The 21,641-nt window shown below is 36.7% G+C and overlaps 2 protein-coding genes across 4 annotated transcripts in view; both read left to right on the top strand.

Moving 5' to 3' along the window:
- Positions 1-15,395, top strand: part of TRAK2 (trafficking kinesin protein 2) — a 67,011-nt gene extending 51,616 nt beyond the window's left edge. For 2 of the 3 annotated variants that reach the window (XM_045480726.1, XM_045480727.1), the window contains 6 exons: positions 1,172-1,251; positions 1,788-1,991; positions 3,888-4,186; positions 5,550-5,798; positions 7,679-7,784; positions 11,394-15,395. In XM_045480726.1, coding sequence (XP_045336682.1) covers positions 1,172-1,251; positions 1,788-1,991; positions 3,888-4,186; positions 5,550-5,798; positions 7,679-7,784; positions 11,394-12,072 — 1,617 coding nt within the window. In that variant the 3' untranslated portion in view covers positions 12,073-15,395. The remainder of the gene's footprint in view (positions 1-1,171; positions 1,252-1,787; positions 1,992-3,887; positions 4,187-5,549; positions 5,799-7,678; positions 7,785-11,393) is intronic. The other variant, XR_006713096.1, reaches the window with a different exon arrangement.
- The window catches only part of FLACC1 (flagellum associated containing coiled-coil domains 1), a 63,435-nt gene continuing 49,523 nt past the window's right edge, over positions 7,730-21,641 (top strand). Inside the window, exons 1-2 of the mRNA XM_045480730.1 lie at positions 7,730-7,784; positions 16,345-16,396. The gene's annotated coding sequence lies outside the window, so the exon portion shown is untranslated. The remainder of the gene's footprint in view (positions 7,785-16,344; positions 16,397-21,641) is intronic.

Genomic DNA, 21,641 nt, shown 5'->3' with positions numbered 1-21,641 from the left:
ATTTGTTCATTTAGTTATGTCCGTATGGACTCTTCCTATTTTAGTCAATGGATTACAGTCCATTATTACTAATTTTTATTTTGATACTTAAATTGTCCCAGATATGGCCAGCATGATCTCCTTTAAGTTCATCTTGCCCTTTTCCTGTCCCAGTCCTGGAGTCAACCATTTCTCCAAGGAGGTCTGGTTAGTTTTAATGAGGAATGATATTTAGAATTCAAGATCTGGGTCCTGTGTGTCCATTGCCACTGGAGTATCATTACTTCTAGTCCCTTTCAGCAGATAGAGCTAGAAAATATATGTATGTTCATGCATACACCCACTGAAACACATCCATATCTATGTTCCAATCCATATTTATGTTCATCTGTCTACATGTATTTAAAAACATGAGTTCTAAAAACTGAGAACAAACTGAGGGTTGATGGGGGGTGGGAGGGAGGAGAGGGTGGGTGATGGGTATTGAGGAGGGCACCTTTTGGGATGAGCACTGGGTGTTTTATGGAAACCAATTTGGACAATAAATTTCATATATTATAAAAAATAAAAAAAAAAAAAAAAAAAAAAAAAAAAAAAAAAAAAAAAAAAAAAAATAAAAACATGAGTTCACACCAGTATCTCCAATTCTAGCCATTGTCAGCCCAGCCTCACCAAGCATGGCACTCATGCCAGTTGAATCCTCATCTCTGACCAGGGAAAAGGAAAACTTGCTTATTGTTCCTTTAATGATTTTTCTACATTATAAAAGCCATACATGTTTATTATAGAAAAGTTAGAGATTACAGAGAAGCAAAAAGAAATTGTGAAATACTCTCAAATCCTAACTTCCAGAGAATTATTATTGGCATCTTGGTTTATAGCCGTTCAGATCTTTTGGTTTTTTGTGTCTACGTAGGTAATATATTCTGTTTATCATATTGGTTTTTCCCACTGCTCGCCTGTAAAAAGATATCATGAAAAAGAAGTTGGTTCTTGTTTAAAAGTTACATTTCCAAAATGCCTCTTTTTTTTCTTTGCATTTTGGCATGTGCCTATTTTCTTGTGTTTTCTTTTATTGTAACACCAAAAGTATTGGACCCTGGAGACTCTGTTAATTCATGTAAGGATAACCCATTTCTCCTAACCGTCTTCTTACATAATCAGTATAGGAATCTCACACTCTTTTTCTTAGGAATCCCTGGCAGCTGAGATTGAGGGGACCATGCGTAAAAAGTTGAGTTTGGATGAGGAATCTTCTCTCTTCAAACAAAAGTAAGTACAATCACATGTATTGTTACCCAGGCACTGGGATGGAATTAAAAAGAAGCCACAATCCAAAGTGATAGGTATTTTGAGAATTCAGTTGTAAATCTGCTTAGTATTCAGTTTTTTTCTCATAGTGCTGACATTTGGGGTTTTTTACATATTTTTTAAGTGTTTATTTATTAGAGAGAGAGCAGGCAAGCAGGGGAGAGTTAGAGAGAGAGAGAGAGGGAGAGAGAATCCCAAGCAGGCTTTGTACTGCCAGTGCAGAGTCCGATGTGGGGATCAATCTCACGAACCATGAGATCATGACCTGAGCTGAAATGAAGAGTCAGACATTTAACCAATTGAGCCCCAAGGCTCAATAGTGCTCACATTTGTGAGAGTGTTCTCTTGTTCTGAAGCTTATTTTCCAATAATTTCTCTTAAAATTTAGAGGCTAGTGGGGTAGTTTTATTTTCAATGAATTGTACACGCGTGTCTCTTTTCTAAAGCACTCCAGTGGTAGACAGTGGCAATAATGAATACTACTTCTTTTTTGACAGAGCCCAACAGAAACGGGTATTTGATACTGTCAAGGTTGCCAATGACACACGGGGCCGCTCTATCCCATTCCCAGCTCTGCTGCCCATTCCAGGGTCCAACCGTTCAAGTGTCATCATGACAGCAAAACCTTTTGAGTCTGGTTTGCAACAAACAGAGGACAAAACCCTCCTGAACCAGGGGGGCAACTCAGAAGAGGTTTCAGAGTAAGAAATATAGATCATGGCAGTTATCGTGTATTTCTTATGGCATTGATATACCAGATGCTCATACTTATATTCCAGCATTGTTCTGTGCTATTCCAAGGAATTTCTGGAACTGTCAGTTTTCATTCAGTAATGATGCCCAATAGCATTATTTGTAAGACAGATCATTGATTTCATAAAAGTTTTTGGAGTAAAAAGGCTATATTCAAAACAGAAGTTGCATTGAAGTGTAAAATTCTTTACTACTTTCTTCTTCAGTGTGGCAAAGTTTGAATCTAAGTCTTCATGTTCTAAGTCAGATTTTTTTGAATCTGTTTGATCATTGGCAGTTTATGCATAGCATCAGTGACACTTTCTCATAACCCATGCTCATAATCTCAACTGCTTTGGTGCCTTTAGGATAAACAATAAACTTGAATACCTATTGAGGAAAAGTAGGTTGCTCTTAACTTCCTATTTGTTTAAACTTAGACTTTTTCCAGCTTTCATTAATTCATCTTATTGAATTATAAATAACTAGAAATTAAACAGCATTACTGGAAAGTCACCTGAAGGCTTTCGAAAGATAGGTATTTTGTACCTGAGAGAAATCTTCCTAATGCAGAAATCTATCCTAGGACATACCAAATACCCAACAAGTATTAGCTGCTATCAGTAGTAGTAGTGGTGGTGGTGGTAGTGGTGGTGTTTTTACCATTATTGAATCCTCACTGTGGACTAGGAGCTAAATCTTATTTAATACTGTCAACAACCCTGTAGTGTAGGTACTATACCTTTTCAATTTACAGTTGAGGGAAGTGAGGCTCAACTCACTATGTAGGTTGCCCAGGGTCACTCCACATGAAGGTATTGGTCACATCACACTGTTGTAGGGTCACATTTCTGTAAACTACAGATTTGGTCCATGGATACACTTTGGTTCAAAAATAAAAATATTTGTGTTTCAAAAGAAAGAAAGAAAGAAAGATTTCTCATCCTGGGTTTTCTATTGTATTTCAGTTTGTACCTACAGTAGCTTTGTGTGTCAATACTGTGTCGTTGATCATAGTTACCTTAGGAAGAGATCAACAATCAGATCTCTGTGAATTCACATAGAGTAGCCAGGAGCAACTTTTGGCTTGCTACTCTTTCTTTTGATATCAATTGTTAGATACCTCCGATTTCAAAAACATGGAAAAGGAACAAATGTGTTTACAGAACTATGAAAATATAGTATTTACAAATCTTGGGGTTTTTTTTAAATGTTCTACAATACTCGTGGAGGATTACATGGCCTAAAGCAAATTTTTTCACATTTTATATTTTGAAATTGTTTGTTTTGCAGTTAATGGCATGTCATAGTTTAATGGGTTGCATTTTTTCTTTCTTAGTAGTACATAAAATAATGGTACCTCTTGCAATCAATGGTTTTATAGATTCAATGCAATGTGATGTTTATTTTTCTGGCTACCTGAACTCAATTTATATAGTCATATCCGTAGTTTCATAAGTTAAGTGACTATACTTATCATGGTGAGCATTGAGTAATGTTTATAGTTCTCAAATCAATATATTATACACCTGAAACTACTGTAACATTGTATGTTAATTGTACTCCAAAAAAATTTTAAGTGAAATAGAAAAATTAGTAAACACCACGTAATAACCAGTATGTTTTTATTTATCTGAAGTTGCTTGAAATGATCCATAAAAAATGACATGTAGTATTAATGATTTTGGTTTATTGTTATTATTTCTGTATTATTGACACCTAAGAAAAACACTTTGATATCTAGGAAAAAAATGCTTTGAATTTAATCAGTTTCTTAAACATTCACTATTGTAGAAAAGAGAAGTCTGGGTTGTGCTTCTCAACCTTACCCTTACAGATCTAGTCAGTGAATGATTTTCCCACAGGAACATTCAGAAGCTGGGTCAACCAGGACCCTCTGAAGATAGTGATTTGGCTACAGCACTGCATCGCCTTAGTCTGCGGCGACAGAACTACTTAAGTGAGAAGCAGTTCTTTGCTGAAGAATGGGAACGGAAGATCCAGGTTCTGGCTGACCAGAAAGAAGGGGTTAGTGGCTGTGGCACCCCCACAGAGAGCCTTGCCTCTCTGTGCACCGACCAGTCAGAGATCACAGACCTCAGCAGTGCCAGTTGCCTTCGAGGTTTTATGCCTGAGAAATTACAAATTGTCAAGCCCCTTGAAGGTAATAAATCAATAAGGGCCATTTGTAAGCCCTGTTGGTTATTAGCCTTTCCTTTTCCTGGAATTAAACCTTGTATTGTAATTATAAGAAGACTATGTACAGGAGATACTTTTATTATCCCTAAACCTCATTTGTGTGACAGTGTATTATAGTACTTTGTGGGAAAAGTGTGTGCAGAGATCTGCATTCTCCCATCATCATTCATCAGTATTTTTTTAATATAAATGTGATGGAGAAAGAGCAGTCTTTTCTTTTGTCCTTAGCTAAGAAATATCATTGACGGCAGTTTTCATGGTAAAACAAACGGGATATAATAAATAAATGAAAATAATATAGGTGTAATACTTTATCTCTACCTTTCTATTCAAAAAAAGAGTTCCTTACCCAGGAAGTGTCATTTACTTAGAGATGTGTGTATCTGGGTTGCATGGTTTTGTTTTTCCAGTTTTTGCTAATTTCTTTTCAGTTTTTGTTCTCTCCTAAGATAGAATTTGAATTCAAAATAAATTTGTTTTATGGAATATTGATTACCTTCAAATGATTCTGTTATTATCATAAAAGAGTCTGCATTAGACAAAATTTTGAGTTGGTAATCTATAAGGAACCCTCAAACTCAAGGGTTCTATAAGTTAGTTTTATTCATTAATGATCAGTTCAGGTATTTGTCAGAGTTGCCCCCTTAGGATGAAATGTCTGTAGTGACATAATTAGACATTGCATCTCGTGCAGGTGCTTGGGATGGTCATTTGCCAGCGTTCATAGATAAGAACCATAGGGATATATCTTCCTTTTAGCATCTCCTTCACTTTCCTACTCTGCCTGAAGAGCCTGGGGAAAGGAGAGTCATGAGCAAGATGGGGAAGAATACAAAAAATAAAACAAAACACTGAAATTCAGGTGTCTTTTAATGTAGGAGCCTGGCTTTTGACTTCAAAGTTCATAAGCGTAGTTTCAAGCCAAGAAAGTATTGATTTTTGTTCACCTGGGAAAATACAGCCCCACCTCTGAGGTGCATATCTTCTTTCTCATCACTACCTCAGCATCCTAGTTCCTATCAAGGGTGCTGCCTTGACTTTTTCACCCCTGCTTTAGGTGTCCTTTTTAAAAGTTAACTTTTGAAATTGAAAGATTATTGTTCATATCTTTAGCATCTTGTCAGTCTTCCACAGAGAACTTCATACAAATTTTACCAAAACATTAAGACCGAATAAGTAGTTTTATTGTTAGCCTTAATATTTCACACATTATAATTTTAGCCTCTGTGTCAAGATTGAATACTTGTTGGGAAATTTAAAACATGCCTTGTTGTTTTGTTTGTTTGTTTGTTTGTTTGTTTGTTTGTTTGTTGGCCTTGCACGTTCAGGATCACAAACTTTGCACCACTGGCAGCAGCTTGCTCAACCAAATTTAGGAACCATTCTTGACCCACGACCAGGTGTCATCACTAAAGGCTTTACCCAGTTGCCCAAGGATGCCATCTATCACCTCTCAGATTTAGAAGAGGATGAAGAGGAAGGTATCACTTTTCAAGTGGAACAGAACCCTTCAATATCCAAGCCAGTAACAGGAATCTTCCTTCCACCCATTACTTCAGCTAGTGGTCCAGTTACAGGTAAGAATAGTGCTTGGTGAATGTAATCCAATAATTTTGCATTCTGACTTAACAGTATGGTCACGTGACTACCTTGATTTAAATCTAACTGGAATGTACTCAGTCTTTAACATAAGAAAATAAAAATCTATAGCAATAGTGGCCCTTCTCATTCTACTTCTTAACCAGCCTGCATAAGTAGATTGGGCAGAGAGAAAGATTCAGTCAGTGATTCATAAACCTTTTGAGCTCAGGATCGCTTTACATCCTTAAAAAAAAATTGAGAATTCCAGAGAGCTTGTCTTTGTGAATTGTATCTATTGATATTTACCATGTTAGAAATCAAAACTGAGAAATTATAAAAATATTTATTAACTCATTTAAAAATAATAATTACATGCTAACACAAGTAGTATGTTTTATGAAAAATAGCTGTTTCCTTTACATAGTGAGAAGGTATTGTTTTACAATTTTGTAAGCCTCTAATTTATGGCTTGAAAGAAAATATCTGGATTTTCATACAGCTTCTACATCCAGTCTATTATAGTATGTTGCTTTGCTTGAAGAATATAAAGAAAACGCAGGCTCACACAGAGGTGTAGGTATGAAAGGAAAGAGTATTTTAATAACCCCTTCAGGTATTTGTGAATATTTTTTTGATTATTACACCAAAACTTGATAAGTAGCAGTTTCTTTGTAGCAATATGGAATCCAAAAACCTATCATACTTTGTTACATTAAAGTCTGTTGGTCTATCCTACACTTTGAATGCATCTTTTACCCATGCATGATTTTATAACTTCATGCACTAGTCATTTGGAAAATATTGGTTCTCTGAGTTATGCACATCTCTAAATGTTAACATATTTCATTATATAATATATTAAAATTACATTACTATCACCACCTATGTCATCAGATAAGTCTTTTACTATTATGAAGCTTTAAAGCTCCCAGGGATGGATATAAGTTCTGCAAAACTTGAATTTTCACTTGAAAGTGCAAGTGACAGCAAATCCTATAAGCTATTTTTATTTATTGAAGAGACAGGCTCACTGCCTTCATTTCCAAGAAAATTTCTGCCACATAGCCAAGTCTGAATAACTAGTTTGTTAGTTGTTCTTTCAGTTAAAAATGGTGTTCCATGAGAAAATTTCAACTCAATTGCCCATGTGCTTTTTCCTCTAGATGACTATTGTATCTTGGTATGCAGCAGAGTGCTTAATACTAACTTCCCATTTAATCACACAGAATTTAAGATACAAGGGTCAAGATTTAATAAGTAGTTTTTACTGCTTCATCAAAGACGTTCTTGTGTGAATCTGGCTGCTTTTTTTTTTTTTTTTTTTTTGCTATGGTGGGTGAACAACAGTGAAAAATATTCACATAGCTTGGTGCCATTGCCTTGATTTGTGCTAAGGTGTCAGCAGATTTGCTCACCATTGCTTTTGTACCAACCATGCAAATGCCAACCCAGTCAAAAAGGCAAATAGCATCTTAGGGTTGCTATGAAAGTAGTTTTGACCTGTGGATTCCCATAAGGATCTGCAAACCACACTTTGAGAACTGCTGGAGTAGTTTGACTAGAAAGATTGAACTGACTAGATCTTGTTTGGGATGTTGGGGGCGGGAGAGTTAATGTACTTTTTCAGAATGTGTTTTTTTCTTATTTCCAAGCTATTTTTAATCCCTTTAAATTACAGTTTTAAAGTATTGAAGGATTCAACTATGTACTAGCCAGGTGATACTAATACAATATTTATGTATATTTCATTTCCAAATTTAGTGGTTTTTGTACAAAATACCCTTGATTAATGCTATATTATTAATAGTGATGAACGTCTTACATTATTAACCTAGTCTTTCAATTTTTTTTGATTCCACAAAAATCTCTACTTCAGTTGCAACTTCAAACCCAGGAAAGTGTCTGTCATGCACAAACTCGACATTCACCTTCACTACCTGTAGGATATTGCATCCTTCTGATATCACTCAGGTTACCCCCAGGTAAGGGGTCTGGGCAATTTGAGGCCTAAAATTTCTTTCCTTTTGAAAACTTTGTTTTCATGAATTTACCTTTAAAATTACTTTCATGTAAATCTCAGATTTTTAATTAATGTTCTATGATCATTTGTCTTTAGGATATTTTCACATTGTGTCTTCTCCTTTGATCATTGTAACTCTTCAAAGTGGCAGGGCAAGTGAGTATGTATTGTGTAAGTGAAAAACTGAGACAGAGAAAGTCTAGGTAACTGGTCCAAGTCGGAGAGGTAGCAAATGACACAACTGCAGCCCAGAGTAAGCCAAGCTCTAAGATTTGAGGGACTAGTCCTCAGCACAAGACTCCCCTCACTTCTGACACCACTTGCAAGTTCACAGGGTTCCCAGAACCATTCTCGGGTTTCATAATTTGCTAGAAGGACTCACAGAACTTTCTGAAAACATGATGCCCATGGCTGCTATTTATTACTGGGAATGGATATAGGTTAAAATTAGCCAAAAGAAGAGATATAATAGGTCAGAGTCTGGGAGGGTTCCACATGAAAAGTTTCCCTTGTCCTTAGGATTTATTACTTTCCTAGCATCGATGTGTGATAGTACGTGCAGAATATTGCCAACTAGGGAAGCTTACCCAAGCCTCAGTGTCCAAATTTTTTATTGAGGTTTTAGTGCATAGTCTATTGGTTGATTGATTGATTACCCATTGATTGATTACCCATTGAGCTCACTTCCAGATCCAGTGACCTAAAGTCCCCACCTTAAACCACATGATTGTTCTCTCTGGCATGGCTAGTCCCCTCCCTAAAACTACTGGGTGTGGCCAGGCTCACCCCAAGATCTAGTGTGGCCAGCTTTCATCCTGAGCAAAGACACTTCTATCAGACATGGCATAGATTACTTTCCAGAAGCTTGAGGGCAAAGGCCAGAACCCTTTGGGCAAGGCCAAATTATTTACTACACAGGCTAGAACATGAATATTCTAACACATAATTGAGGGATCTTATTCAGCCATATTGCTGCTATTTCTGGCCCACCAATTCCCAAAAGAATTGAAGGTACTTTTCAAAGGTATAGAGAACATTGCAGGGATAATGTTAACTAGAAGTAGAGGAGAAAAATGAAGCAAAGAGGAATCAAAGGTAAGGATATAAAATGGATAGAATAAAATTAGTATACAAGTTGTAACATAAAGTCTTATATACTTGCTAGTGTGAACCATGTATCTGAGTCTTAACTTTCTAGCTGCCATTGTAGAGGGAAATAAGATTATGATTTACAAGGTATGTAAGAGCAAATCAATTATTTCGCAAAGCATTTGGCTTTCATCCAATAAAGATCTCAGTATAAGTCTGTAATGAACAGGCATATGTGCAATTTTTCTACTTTGTTCTTATAGTCAACAAGATAACAAGTTTATAGAATTGGTTCCTGGGAAGACTCTCAATACAAGTTGATACCATCATATGAAGTGTACAGTTTGGGAAAGGACTGGCAGTTCTACAGTAAAGTAGGGACAGGGAGGTGGGAAACTAGGAATAGTCTGTAGATGGCATCGTATTAGAGATTCTTAGTTGGACTTGTTTAATCAAGAAGCCAAATATGTTTTTAGTTTATTTCTTTTATACTAGTTGGTACTTTAGAAAGTTCATTAATAAATTATGAATTTTAATAATTTTGTTCATAATCATTAGAATTTTGTTACCTTGATATACTGAGTATTTTATGTTAAGTGAAAGTTTGTCTATTAAATACTGGTAACATTTGCTTAAGGGAGGAAAATTGTCTACAGAAGTCGCTTCTCCTTTCTATCACCATTTCCTCGAGTACATGATTTCTTAGTTTTTTTCTTCCTTTCTAACAAAACATAAAATAAGAAAGTTTCTAATAGTTGGTAAAGCTTTTAATTATTTTTATTTTCCAAGAAACATATGTTCTAAGTCAAGGTTAAGAAACATTTGTTCCATGGGTATCCTTATACTACTTTTGTTTGGAATTAACATTCTTGAAAATGGACATTTAAAAAAATATTTTTTTAATGTTTATTTATTTTTGAGAGAGAGAGCCAGAGCATTAGCAGGGGAAGGGCAGAGAGGGAGGGGGACACAGAATCTGAAGCAGGCCCCAGGCTCCAAAATGTTAGCACAAAGCCCAACACGGCTGGAACTCATGAACCGTGAGATCATGACTTGAGCTTAAGTCGGACGCTTAACCGACTAAGCCACCCAGGCGCCCCAAAAATGGAAGTTTAATCATTTCAACTTTTATTAGTTCTTAGTAATATAAAATTGGAAGATTAAAAGGAAATAAATTTCTCTTTAGAAGAGCGTCTTAGGTTTAATATAAAAGATTGTATTTTCTAAAAGGTTGGAGAATTATTTACTTATGGATTGTTGTCTCTGGTGTCTTTCACTTTATAGAATGGATATAGTAGTAAAAATTTCTGAAATTTACTTCCTTTAATATTTTAAAGTTTTTTTGCTTTCAATTTTATTTATTTTATTTTCAGCTTCACAGGTGAATTCTATGAAATATTTTTTAAATATAATTTATTGTCTACTTATTTATTTTTTAAATATCATTTATTGTCAATTAGCTAACATACACATGAAAAGATGCTCATCAGGGAAATACAAATCAAAACCACATTGAGATACCACCTCACATTGGTTAGAGTGGCTAAAATTAACAACTCTAACCAACAGGAAACAACAGATGCTGGTGAGGATGTGGAGAAACAGGAACCCTCTTGCACTGCTGGTGGGAATGCAAAATGGTGCAGCCACTCTGGAAAATAGTGTGGAGGTTCCTCAAAAAATTAAAAATAGAATCACCCTACGACCCAGCAATAGCACAACTAGGAATTTATCCAAAGGATACAGGAGTGCTGATTCATAAGGGCACATGTACCCCAATGTTTATAACAGTGCTTTCAACAATAGGCAAATTATGGAAAGAGCCCAAATGTTTATCAACCAATGAATGACTAATATTTTAATTTCTTTTATTTCTTTTTTTTAACCTTTTTTTAAATGTTTATTTATTTTAGAGAGAGAGAGAGAGAGAGAGAAAGTAAGTAGGGGAGGAGCAGAGAGAGAGGGTGACACAGAATCCGAAGCAGGCTCCAGGCTCTGAGCTGTCAGCACAGAGCCTGACGCAGGGCTCAGACCCACGAACTGTGAGATCATGACCTGAGCCAAGTCAGACACTTAACTGACTGAGCCACCCAGGTGCCCCTAATTTCTTTTATTTCTATCATAAAATTTAGTGATATTCCCAAAAATATATATTTTGAATTAAAATTTAAGAATAAAGTTAGAGTACAGTAAACTTTTTCATAACCTATGAAAAGAAGTATGTTTCATTGTTACAAATTACAAATAATTAACCAGTCATTGAAGTAACATCAAAAGTCTTACTCTTCAGATCTTTCCACAGAGTTTAGTTATTGATACATTGCCTGTGCCTCTATATTTACTGTGGATAACTAATGTGATTACTTTAAATGCTGTTTAGAAATTACTTTTATTTTTAAACCTTTCTCTTCTTTCTTTCTTTCTTTCTTTCTTTCTTTCTTTCTTTCTTTCTTTCTTTCTTTCTTTTTTTTTCTTTTCAAAGTTCTGGGTTCCCTTCATTATCCTGTGGAAGTACTGGTAGCAGTTCATCAAACACAGCGGTGAATTCTCCTGCTATGTCCTATAGACTCAGCATTGGTGAATCTATTACCAACAGACGAGATTCTACTATAACATTCAGCAGCACCACGAGCTTGGCCAAACTTCTACAGGAACGAGGCATTTCTGCTAAAGTGTATCACAGCCCAATTTCAGAGAACGCCGTCTTCCAGCCTGTCCCCAAATCCCTGGCTATTCCTTCCACACCACCAAATTCACCATCTCACTCACCCTGCCCTTCTCCTTTACCCTTTGAGCCTCGAGTGCATCTCTCTGAAAATTTTTTGGCCTCCCGACCAGCTGAAACATTCCTCCAGGAGATGTATGGTTTGAGACCTTCCCGGAACCCTCCTGATGTTGGCCAGTTGAAGATGAACTTAGTGGACAGGCTGAAGAGACTGGGGATAGCCAGAGTAATCAAAACCCCTAATGCACAGGAAAATGGAAGAAGCCGAGAGGCAGAAATTGGTCTTCAAAGACCAGACTCTGCTATTTATTTAAATTCAGGTAGCAATTTATTGAGTGGACTGAGGAGGAATCAGAGTCTTCCAGTCATGATGGGTAGCTTTGGCACGCCTGTATGCACATCCTCGCCAAAAATGGATGTCCTGAAGGAAGACTGAAATTCAGCAATTAACTGATCTCTTAAACAAATTAGCACATGAAGGATAGATTTGCACTGATACATGTAGTCTGGTCTGACTGAGAGATAAGGAATGTTGCAGATGGATTGTGAATGTGGAAAGGGGAAGTGGAAGAATGGAAACAGAATTGAGATGAGCCCCTAATGAATGAGGTCTAATAAATTGCAAGTATAGATGAATGAGTCATGAGTGTTTGGAGGCAGAAAAGGAAGAAAGGTTTAATATACTCCTTCAGTTGAATGTTCCTATCTTGAAAATAAAAAGTGACTAGACAATAAATTCAGTAATACCGAAATATGCCAGAGATACTAAACTTGCTAGAACATTTATTCCTAGTAAACAAAAGCAGGAAGAACCCAGGTTAGGAGATGGGAAGAAAAAGGGAGAAGCCTTGACCATTGCCTATAAAAAGCTGTACTGCAGGGTTGCTGAGGTAAGCCCTGTCTGTTACTGAGACAAGGAAGATGCTTTTATGTTTTACCCTGTTAATGTCTGGATAAATTACATATCCATCAAATGGTATGTACACAGCGTTAGCAAGCAAGGAATTTTATCTTTTTCATAAAATCAGAATAGTGGAGACTCTCTTTTTGCTTTCCGTTTTCAAGCCTTTGAGCCACTGGGAGCCCAAACCACCCAAATTCCTTTTGTATTTGTGATTAATAAAAATTCATTTTTAAATTTGTATTTTTATACAACACCTCCCAAAAAACAACATGAATTGGGGGATAATGATATCCTTTAAGAAGGAAAATATGGATAAGTTGGAACCAAGGAAACTTGTTTTCAAAATATTTTATTTAGATAAGTACAGTGGCCAAGAAATATGAACATAATTACATGGCTTTCAAATTTCCTTGGAGACTGGAAGGGGTTAAACCAGAAGTGCAATCAATAGGAATTAGGGAATGTTGTGTATTTATGTCTGTACGTTTTTTTGTAAGTAAAGTTAGTTGCAACTAAACTTTTTCCAAAGTGCTATGCATATTTTTCATTACAGATGTCATGTATTTGCACAAAATTTCTCAGGCATATTAAATTATTATAAGCTGAAGTAAAACCCAGGTGCTTGCTTTGAGATTGTGGTTTTTTTAATTGTAAAATTAAAATACATCGTCTTTTTCTTGGTATCTGTAGAATTAGAGAATGAACTTTTTAATGGGGAAGTCAAAGTTTTTGCTTTTTTTCTGGGAATCTTTTTTTTTTTTTTTTTTTTTTTGTACAGATTCTATGAAATGGCAAAGTGAAACTCGGGAATTTGGTTTCAGCATTCATCAGTGTGACACAAGGCTGTGAATTGGGAAGAAACAGATCTGTTTTACAAACTGTTGCTAATCAAGGCCTATTCCTCATCATGACATGGCTTTCTCTAGGCAGTACAGTTGAGGAAAAAAAAAAAAAAACCATTATATGAAAGGCATGATAGAGAAGAGATGAGGGTGGAGGCTAATTATTTTGTTATTAAAAATGGGAGGCATATTACGTGATCTTTTTGGTGGTTAATTTGCAAATGTTTTGCTCCTTACTTCTGACTTAACCGGAAGGCAGTTTTGTGAAGCATTCTTGATGAGAGTCTTGCTCTGATTCCCATCCATACACCTATTCTCATGCCTGCAGAGGTTCCTTACTTTCTCCTCTTGTGGTGCCTCTCCTACATAAAGAGCTGTGTGTTCAAAAGGGTAGAAAAACCCACATGTGTGCATGGTAACAATGTGTGAGTTTACCATGCTTTTTAGAAGCTTAATAAAACTTTTCTAAATTTCTTAAAAACAAAAAGTGAAAGTGCCCTTTCCGCCTTCTCTCCCCTTTTGTTAGTCATGCTGACATCAGCAGACCTTACATTAACATGTTCAGAAAGGATTCTAGCAGGTCTCCCATAAGTGAACATAAGTGTCCCTGAATGTGGTAGGCATTAACCAGAAGAATTCCATGTTTAAAGATGTTTAAATTTCCAGAATATTCCATTTCACTTCTAAGAAATAGTATTTGAGTTCTACTTCATAAAATAACTCTGGGGTGCTTATTTTAGCAAATTCTTAAAGCTTTTTATTTATTCTCTAAGAAAATAATCTTGCTGTTGCCAGTTTCCAAGAAACATCGGGAAATGGGTAAATGTACAGCCAGAGAGTAGTACAAAGTTATGAAATTATCAGATTTATGTATACTATATAAATAGCTGTAAACTAAGCTAGATTTTGGAGTGTTCTGTATAATTAGTATACGTTTTTAATAACTGATGCTAAAATGATCATTTTGGAGGCAGGGTGAGGGCATATTCACAGCCAAATAAGCACATCTAATTGAAGTTTCAGTTTTTGAGAACTAGATTGATGTTACTGTTTCACCAGAAACATAATGATTTGTATACTGGCGCATGCTTGTCTCTAAAAATGAATGTTTTGAAATTGGGTTTTACTGTTTTTAAAGATTCCATCTAAAATCATTTTTGGTACAGCCTGAGAATCTCTATTCTAACAAAAGTGTGCAAATTATAGGAAGAAGACCTGGAGCCTTGTAGTAAGTTTCTCCTCACTTTATCTGTTACACTTGAGTACTGTTCACATTTTAGTTTTTCTGTATCAACTGTGTATGTACTTTTATGCCAATATAAGAAACTCCAATCTTTTTTTTCTCCTTTAGGACGATTCTCAGTGATTATACCTCAGGTATTTCTAAGTATCCTACTCTCTATAGGAGGGATACCTTCGTGGGCTCAGAATGAAAAGTTTCCCTGAATTATGATGATCTCAAATCTTACGTAATAGCCTTAGGCGTTGGTCTTAGGGAGAACTTCATGACCATCGTTAAAGTAGCTGTTGGTTTTTTTTTAAGTTTTATACTCTGTGTTCTTGATTTGACATGAATGAACAGACTTTGGCAAAGGGAGGAAATAAGAGGCAGCTCACAACAAGAGCCTATTCTCTATAAAAGGTGTATTTTGTACAGTATTCATTCAAAGTCTGCTATTTTTTTTTTTTTTTTTTTTGACCGTTCTGATACTTGGTTACTAATATTGACTTTTGACATCTGGAACTAGAGCTCTCAAGTGTTTAATGGCCCACCCCTTTGATGTCAGATCCCACAGGCCTGCAGTCCCAAGTGCAACACCACAGTGTCTACAGCTGAGTGGTTGCATTGTGGAGCACAGCTGCCCAGGAGTGGTGTTGGAAGTGCCCTCTGGGGCAGCCAGGGAAATTCTATTGTTTGATATCTAGGGCTTGACTTTGTCAAACAGCTCTTTGTGCACCTACCTTTGCTTTGTCACATGTAAATCAGATAATAAACATGAATATCTTCTTAAATTTTTGTCTTTCGGTGTTTTTGTCCCAGTGCTCTTCACAGATTATCCTGCATTGAGGCTTTCCTTTCCATTATGTTGGTTTTGGTACAGAAGACAACCTCTGTTTGCCAAAGCAATGCAAGACAAACCAATTATAAGTCATATGTACTAAACAGGTCTTATTATATTTTCTGAGATATGTTTAAAAAGAATAAAGGGAGTGTTATATATGCCATATTGTTTCCTTAGCAAAGTAACAGCAACAAAACATCACTGCAGATCTTTAATTTGAAAAAGACCAAAGCAATTCTTTTCCTATAGTCCACAATTTACTGTTGATACTCTTAGCTATTTAGAAACTGTTTCCAGCAGACAGTCTCTCCTTTGCTGTCCTGCCTGCGCTCCCTTGTGGTGTATTCAGTTAACTTCTTTCTCTTTTGTTCTGCCTTGGGTGAATGCTTTCACTGCCCATGCCACTGGCCCCACCCAATTGTAGCACCCCATATTTGGTGAGCCTCTGCTGGCCCAGGACTCTTACTGGATTCCTTAGGAATTTCTCGGGACTTTCCCTCCTCAGTGGACCAATTCTAGTACCCCTTGGGAAACTGACAACCTCTGGCAGAGGTTACTCCTCAGTGAGGATCAGAAGACCCACAGGGAGCCCACTGGACTGTCCTTGCCCAAAAGAGTGATGGATTTTCCCTCTTGTCCTTCATAAGGACCCTTCCCTCCCTCTCCTTTCTCTTTTTAGCCCTTTGGTCGTCTAACCCTAGTACTCCTCAGACAACTGAAGATCTCTGGCCAGGGCAACTCCCTGGTATGGTCTAAAGGTGTGAGGATGAACAAGTCAGACTGCTGGTGCCTATGAAGGCAATGGACCCCTTTCTTCTCCCCCAACTCTGTCTCTTCTTAGGTCTCTATTCCCAACTTGCTTATTTTGGAATTCCCCCCTCCCTTTTTTGTTCCCACAGATCCAGCTGCCATCTTGATCTATAGCAAAACATATTCCTGTGCATCTGAATGGTGAGTCCTTCCCTCTCCTTTTTTCTGACCCTAACTGGCCACCACATGTCCAGCTTTCTCTGTTACAGGGGCACCCCAGCAGGGATTGCTGTTGCCACTTGCTGCAACCCTCTCCTTGGTGGAACACCCCAGTAGAGTCGGTTGCCCCATTTAAGGTCCAGTCCTTTTTCAGATCATTGGGATGCCCTAACTGAAATCGTGACCACGAATTGGAGCTCCATTCCCTGTGGTGGAGCACCCCTTTGGGAATCAACAGTCAGTCTTTTTGACTGTGAGACAAACCCCCCTCTATCCCTTTGGACTCACCCTTGGGCTATATTCTTAAGAACTGGAATAAATTTGACACCCAAATCCTGAGAAAAATGTCTCATCTTTTTTAATGTAATATTTCCTGGCCTTAATAAAAACTCCCAGATCAAAAGGTATGACCCGTTCATGGAATCCTTTCATATAATACTATTTTCCAGCTTGACCTCTTTTGCTGGAACTCCTCCAAATGGCCAAAAGTCCCACGTATTCAAGACTTCATGGCATTGTCCCCAAATCCCAATCTCTTCAATAACTGTAGAATGTGTCTTGCTTGGTTTCATGGCCATCTGACCCTGTGGAAGGCTATCAAACCTGATACTTTGAGGTATGCTAAGTTAAATGATAAGTTGAATTGAATTCATTGGATATCTAAGTCTTTTCCAAATAAGGTAGAATACTAAAGCAATTGTTATTAAATATAGGTTTATCTGCTTTTGATTTCTTCTTACAGAGAAACTAAAGATACTTGGGTCTGTTGGAAAACATGTTTTGTTTCTTACTGAAAGTTCTATGGGGGCACCTGAGTGACTCAGTTGGTTAAGCAACCAACTCTTCAGCTCAGATCATGATCTCAAGGTTCATGAGTTTGAGCCCCACATTGGGCTCTGCACTGGTGGCATGGAACCTGCTTAGGATTCTCTCTCTCTCTCTCTCTCTCTCTCTCTTTCTCTCTTTCTCTCTCTCTGACTCCTCCCCATGCTTGCTCTCTATCTCTCTCTCTCTCAAAATAAATAAAAATAAACTTTTAAAAAAGATTGTACTATGAAAAATGCATGTTCCTAAAAGTCATGAAATATATTTATAAATTTGCCAGTCTAAAGAATTCTAGTGTAATAGTTCACAACTGGTTACTATTTAGTTTTCACTGGACTAAAGTTCTAAGAGTTAGAATTCTGCTGTATGTAATTAAGACTGATGGAAATGATAAGGAAAGCAACTCTGTGTAGGAAAGTAGGAGACATGTAAGAAAGGTATAAGGAATGAGAACACGTTTTTGTTTAGGGGAAAAAGAAGGTAATTTTGTCCTAAAATGAGACTACTTGTTTGGAGAGAAAAGACTTAGGACAAAAATCTGAATGCAAAAAAGTTGTAGAGGATCTGTGAAGTCAAAGCTCTAGAAGAGAATTTTATGTGTGGTCAGGACAAACTAAGGTTGAAATGAATGGGTTTTAAAAGTACACTGGTAGGCAATTAAAATTCTCCTTTTCTGTTAGAAGACAAAGTTTCCTCAGATTGTTGGTCTGCTCTTGATAAGAAAATGAAACAAAGTTGTTTTTTTCTTTTCTTTAGCTGCCCAGAAAACCAAAGTTTTTATGTTGTATCTTTATCAGTTCTTTAATGATCTATAATTCTGTTTGGTATATGCTTTAAAACTTTCTAAGGGTTTTAATAAACTTCCCATAGGTTTAAGTTGTAAACGAAGTGGGTTTATTTTGTTTTTGTTTTTTACTAATTAGGCTTGTTTATTTGGTATGCTAAGTTACTTGGGAAGCACTGTCAAATAAATGATGTTAAGCCTTAGGTTGTATTGTATGGGTAAATGCTATAACTGTCTTAGAAACTACATAAAATCCCTAAAGTTTTAATATGTTCTGTCATAAGGTCATTACTTGAAGTATGGAAATGTTCTGTGCCACAGAAATAACTGGATTTCCTTGTCAGTTGCATTATAATGAACTCTCAGATCTTTAACCATGTCCATTTCTAAGGGTTTTTTTTTTTTTTTGTCATTTATAGTTATTGTTCTGATGCTCTTGCGAAATGAGTTTTTTCTGTAAAGAAATTCATGAAAAGGACTTTTGCAGGGGACAAGTACAGGTATTTGATATCTTTAAGATTGTAAAACTGAACTGGGTAAGAATTTCCAGAACTAACAAAAAAAGCTGCATCCAAATAACTAGAATTAATAACATGGGACTGAACGAATTATGGAAGATTATAGTTTTTGTGATTTTTGTTTGAAGCATTGCTAGTTCTCTAATGTTTGCTCTTCCAGATTGAGAAAGTTTTCTCTTAAAATATCTATGACTTACAGAAATGTGATAAAGTAGTCCTTTAAGGACAAATTGAAACATTTAACTCTTCTCCCTACCTGAACCCTCTGAAATTCAGAAACTCTCGGTGAGTATTCTTTGTTCCATAGCAATTATAATTAGTTGCATAAGTTCAATGAGAATCTATTCTCCTTGCAACAAGACACCATTGGAAACACTGGTTATATTACCAAGGCTTTCACTTGAATGTCATATTTGCAAGAGACATGCATAGACTCAGATATAACCAGACTGCTATAAGGAATTAAGGTTGACTTTATGAAGCCAGTAGAGTCCCATGGGAATGTTGGCCTGATACCTTGCTTCCAGAGTTCTCAGCAGCCTTATCAGGTAAGTAAGGAACATCACTTCCTGGCAGAGGCAGGAGCCTCAGGATATTTTGGGGATCTCAAGAAGAGGAATTTGCCCAAATCTACAGGTATTGCAGGCATGTCTGATGGCAAGTATTTGGCTTGGCTTCTGGCTTCAAGAGTGTATTAAAAGTTCAAATCAGCAAAACTAAAAGGCAACCAATAGAATGGGAGAAGATCTTTGCAAACAACATAACAGATAAAGGGTGAGTATCCAAAATCTATAAAGAACTTATCAAACTCAACACCCCCCCAAAAAAATAATCCAGTGAAGGAATGGGTAAAAGACATGAATAGACACTTCTCCAAGGAAGACATCCAGATGGCCAACTGACACATGAAAAAATGCTCAATGTCACTCCTCATCAGGGAAATACAAATCAAAACCACAATGAGATACTACCTCACACCTGTCAGAATGGCTAACATTAACAACCCAGGCCACAACAGATGTTGGTGAGGATAAGGAGAAAGAGGATCCCTTTTGCATTGTTGGTGGGAAGGCAAGCTGGTGCAGCCCCTCTGGAAAACGGTGTGGACGTTCCTCAAAAAACTAAAACTTGAACTACCCTACGACCCAGCAATTGCACTACTAGGTATTTATCCAAGGGATACAGGTATGCTGTTTCAAAGGGGCACATGCACCCCAATGTTTATAGCAGCACTATCAACAATAGCCAAAATATGGAAAGAGCCCAAATGTCCATCAATGGATGAATGGATAAAGAAGAAGTCGTATATATATACACAATGGAGTATTACTCGGCAATCAAAAAGAATGAAATCTTGCCATTTGCAACTACGTGGATGGAATTGGAGGGTGTTATGCTAAGCAAAATTAGTCAGAGAATGACAAATATATGACTTAACTCATGTGAGGACTTTAAGACACAGAACAGATGAACATAAGGAAAGGGAAGCAAAAATAATATAAAAACAGGGAGGGGGACAAAACAAGAGACTCTTAAATATGGACAACAAACAGAGGGTTACTGGAGGGGTTGTGGGAGGGGGGATAGGCTAAATGGGTAAGGGACATTAAGGAATCTACTCCTGAAATTGTTGCATTATATGCTAAGTTGGATGTAAATTTAAAAAATAAATTTTGAAAAATAGTGGAAAGAAAAGTGCATTAAAAGTTCAATCTCAAGATTCCTTATGAAAAGTTCCAGCAGGGGCACTTGGGTGGCTCAGTTGGTTAAGCAACCAACTCTTGATTCCAGCTCAGGTCTTGATCTCATGGTTCGTGAGATTGAAACCCCATGTCCAGCTCTGTGCTGACAGCACAGAGCCTGCTTGGGATTCTCTCTCTCTGTCTCTCTCTACCCTTACCCTGCTGACATGTATGCTCTCTGTCTCTCTAAATAAATAAACATTTTTTAAAAAAAGAAAAATAGAAAAGTTCCAGCAAAGCAAATTTTAAAAAGGTCTATATGATCAATCTCTATTCTTGCTGAGCTTATGTAAATAATTAGGCCAAGTTCATTAAAATTGGACTTGTTTCTTAAATGAATTAGTCTTGATTTGACTACTTCTAGAAATAAGTGTGAATTTAGAGAGAAATTATATTTTAATAACACTTCTGCAGATGTTGAATTCTAGTTCTGATTGTGTTTAAATGTTTGTTGGTTACCTAAGCTAGACAACTTGAGATAAACTTCAGAGAAAGTGTCACAATAGCTCATGTATAGACAGTCTTCATGCTTGTTATTCTGTAGGGATAATAACAGAATAATGGACATATGGTTATTTGAACAACTGGAAAATGGGATGGACTCCCTAAGAATTGTTTAACCCAACTATCACCTTAACAAATTCTGTATGTCTGGGATGACAAAATTGCTCCTTAAGAGCCAGAATAGACTCCACTCGATGGGGTTAAATATGGACTTATGGAAATAATTGATGGCCCCACTTTCCTTGTGATTGGATTGTATGATGTACTTGGGAATGCCCATACCCCCAGACAGGTCTTCTCCCACTTGCCAGTGATTCCTCATAATTGGGATATTGTTAAGGTTAGACATCAAATAAAGAGGGCTCCCTTAGCCTTATTTGTCCCAAGAGCTGCCTCTATTGATATAAAATTGCAAAAAGAGGCTTTAGCCAAACATACGGTGGCCACATTTAACTAAGCCCAACATGCCGTCACCAATAAATTCAAAAGGTAGCCCTCCAAAACCAAATGGCCCTTGATATCCTGACTGCATCTCATGGAAGAATCTATTATTCCTTTATTCTATTATCCTATTATTTCTATTATTCTGCCTTATTAAAACAGAATGTTATGCTACTCCAGATTACCACATTAATGTGACAGGATTACTAGAAGACATGAATACTCAAAGTGGCACTTTAAAAGATCAATCTGTCTCTTCTTCAACTGGTTAAACTCCTGGACTGGAGGAAGATTTTGGTCAACTATCAAAGGCCTTTTATTCAGGCTTCCTTTCTCATAATAATAATAATCTTATTTCATTGTTTTTTCTGATGTCTCTCCACCTGGTGCCAAGATTCCTTCACTGCCTTAAC

The sequence above is a fragment of the Leopardus geoffroyi genome, chromosome C1 (assembly GCF_018350155.1).
Source record: "Leopardus geoffroyi isolate Oge1 chromosome C1, O.geoffroyi_Oge1_pat1.0, whole genome shotgun sequence".
NCBI lineage: Eukaryota > Metazoa > Chordata > Mammalia > Carnivora > Felidae > Leopardus > Leopardus geoffroyi.
The sequence above is the reverse complement of the archived record's forward strand: the minus strand, read 5'-3'. Positions and strand labels throughout refer to the sequence as shown.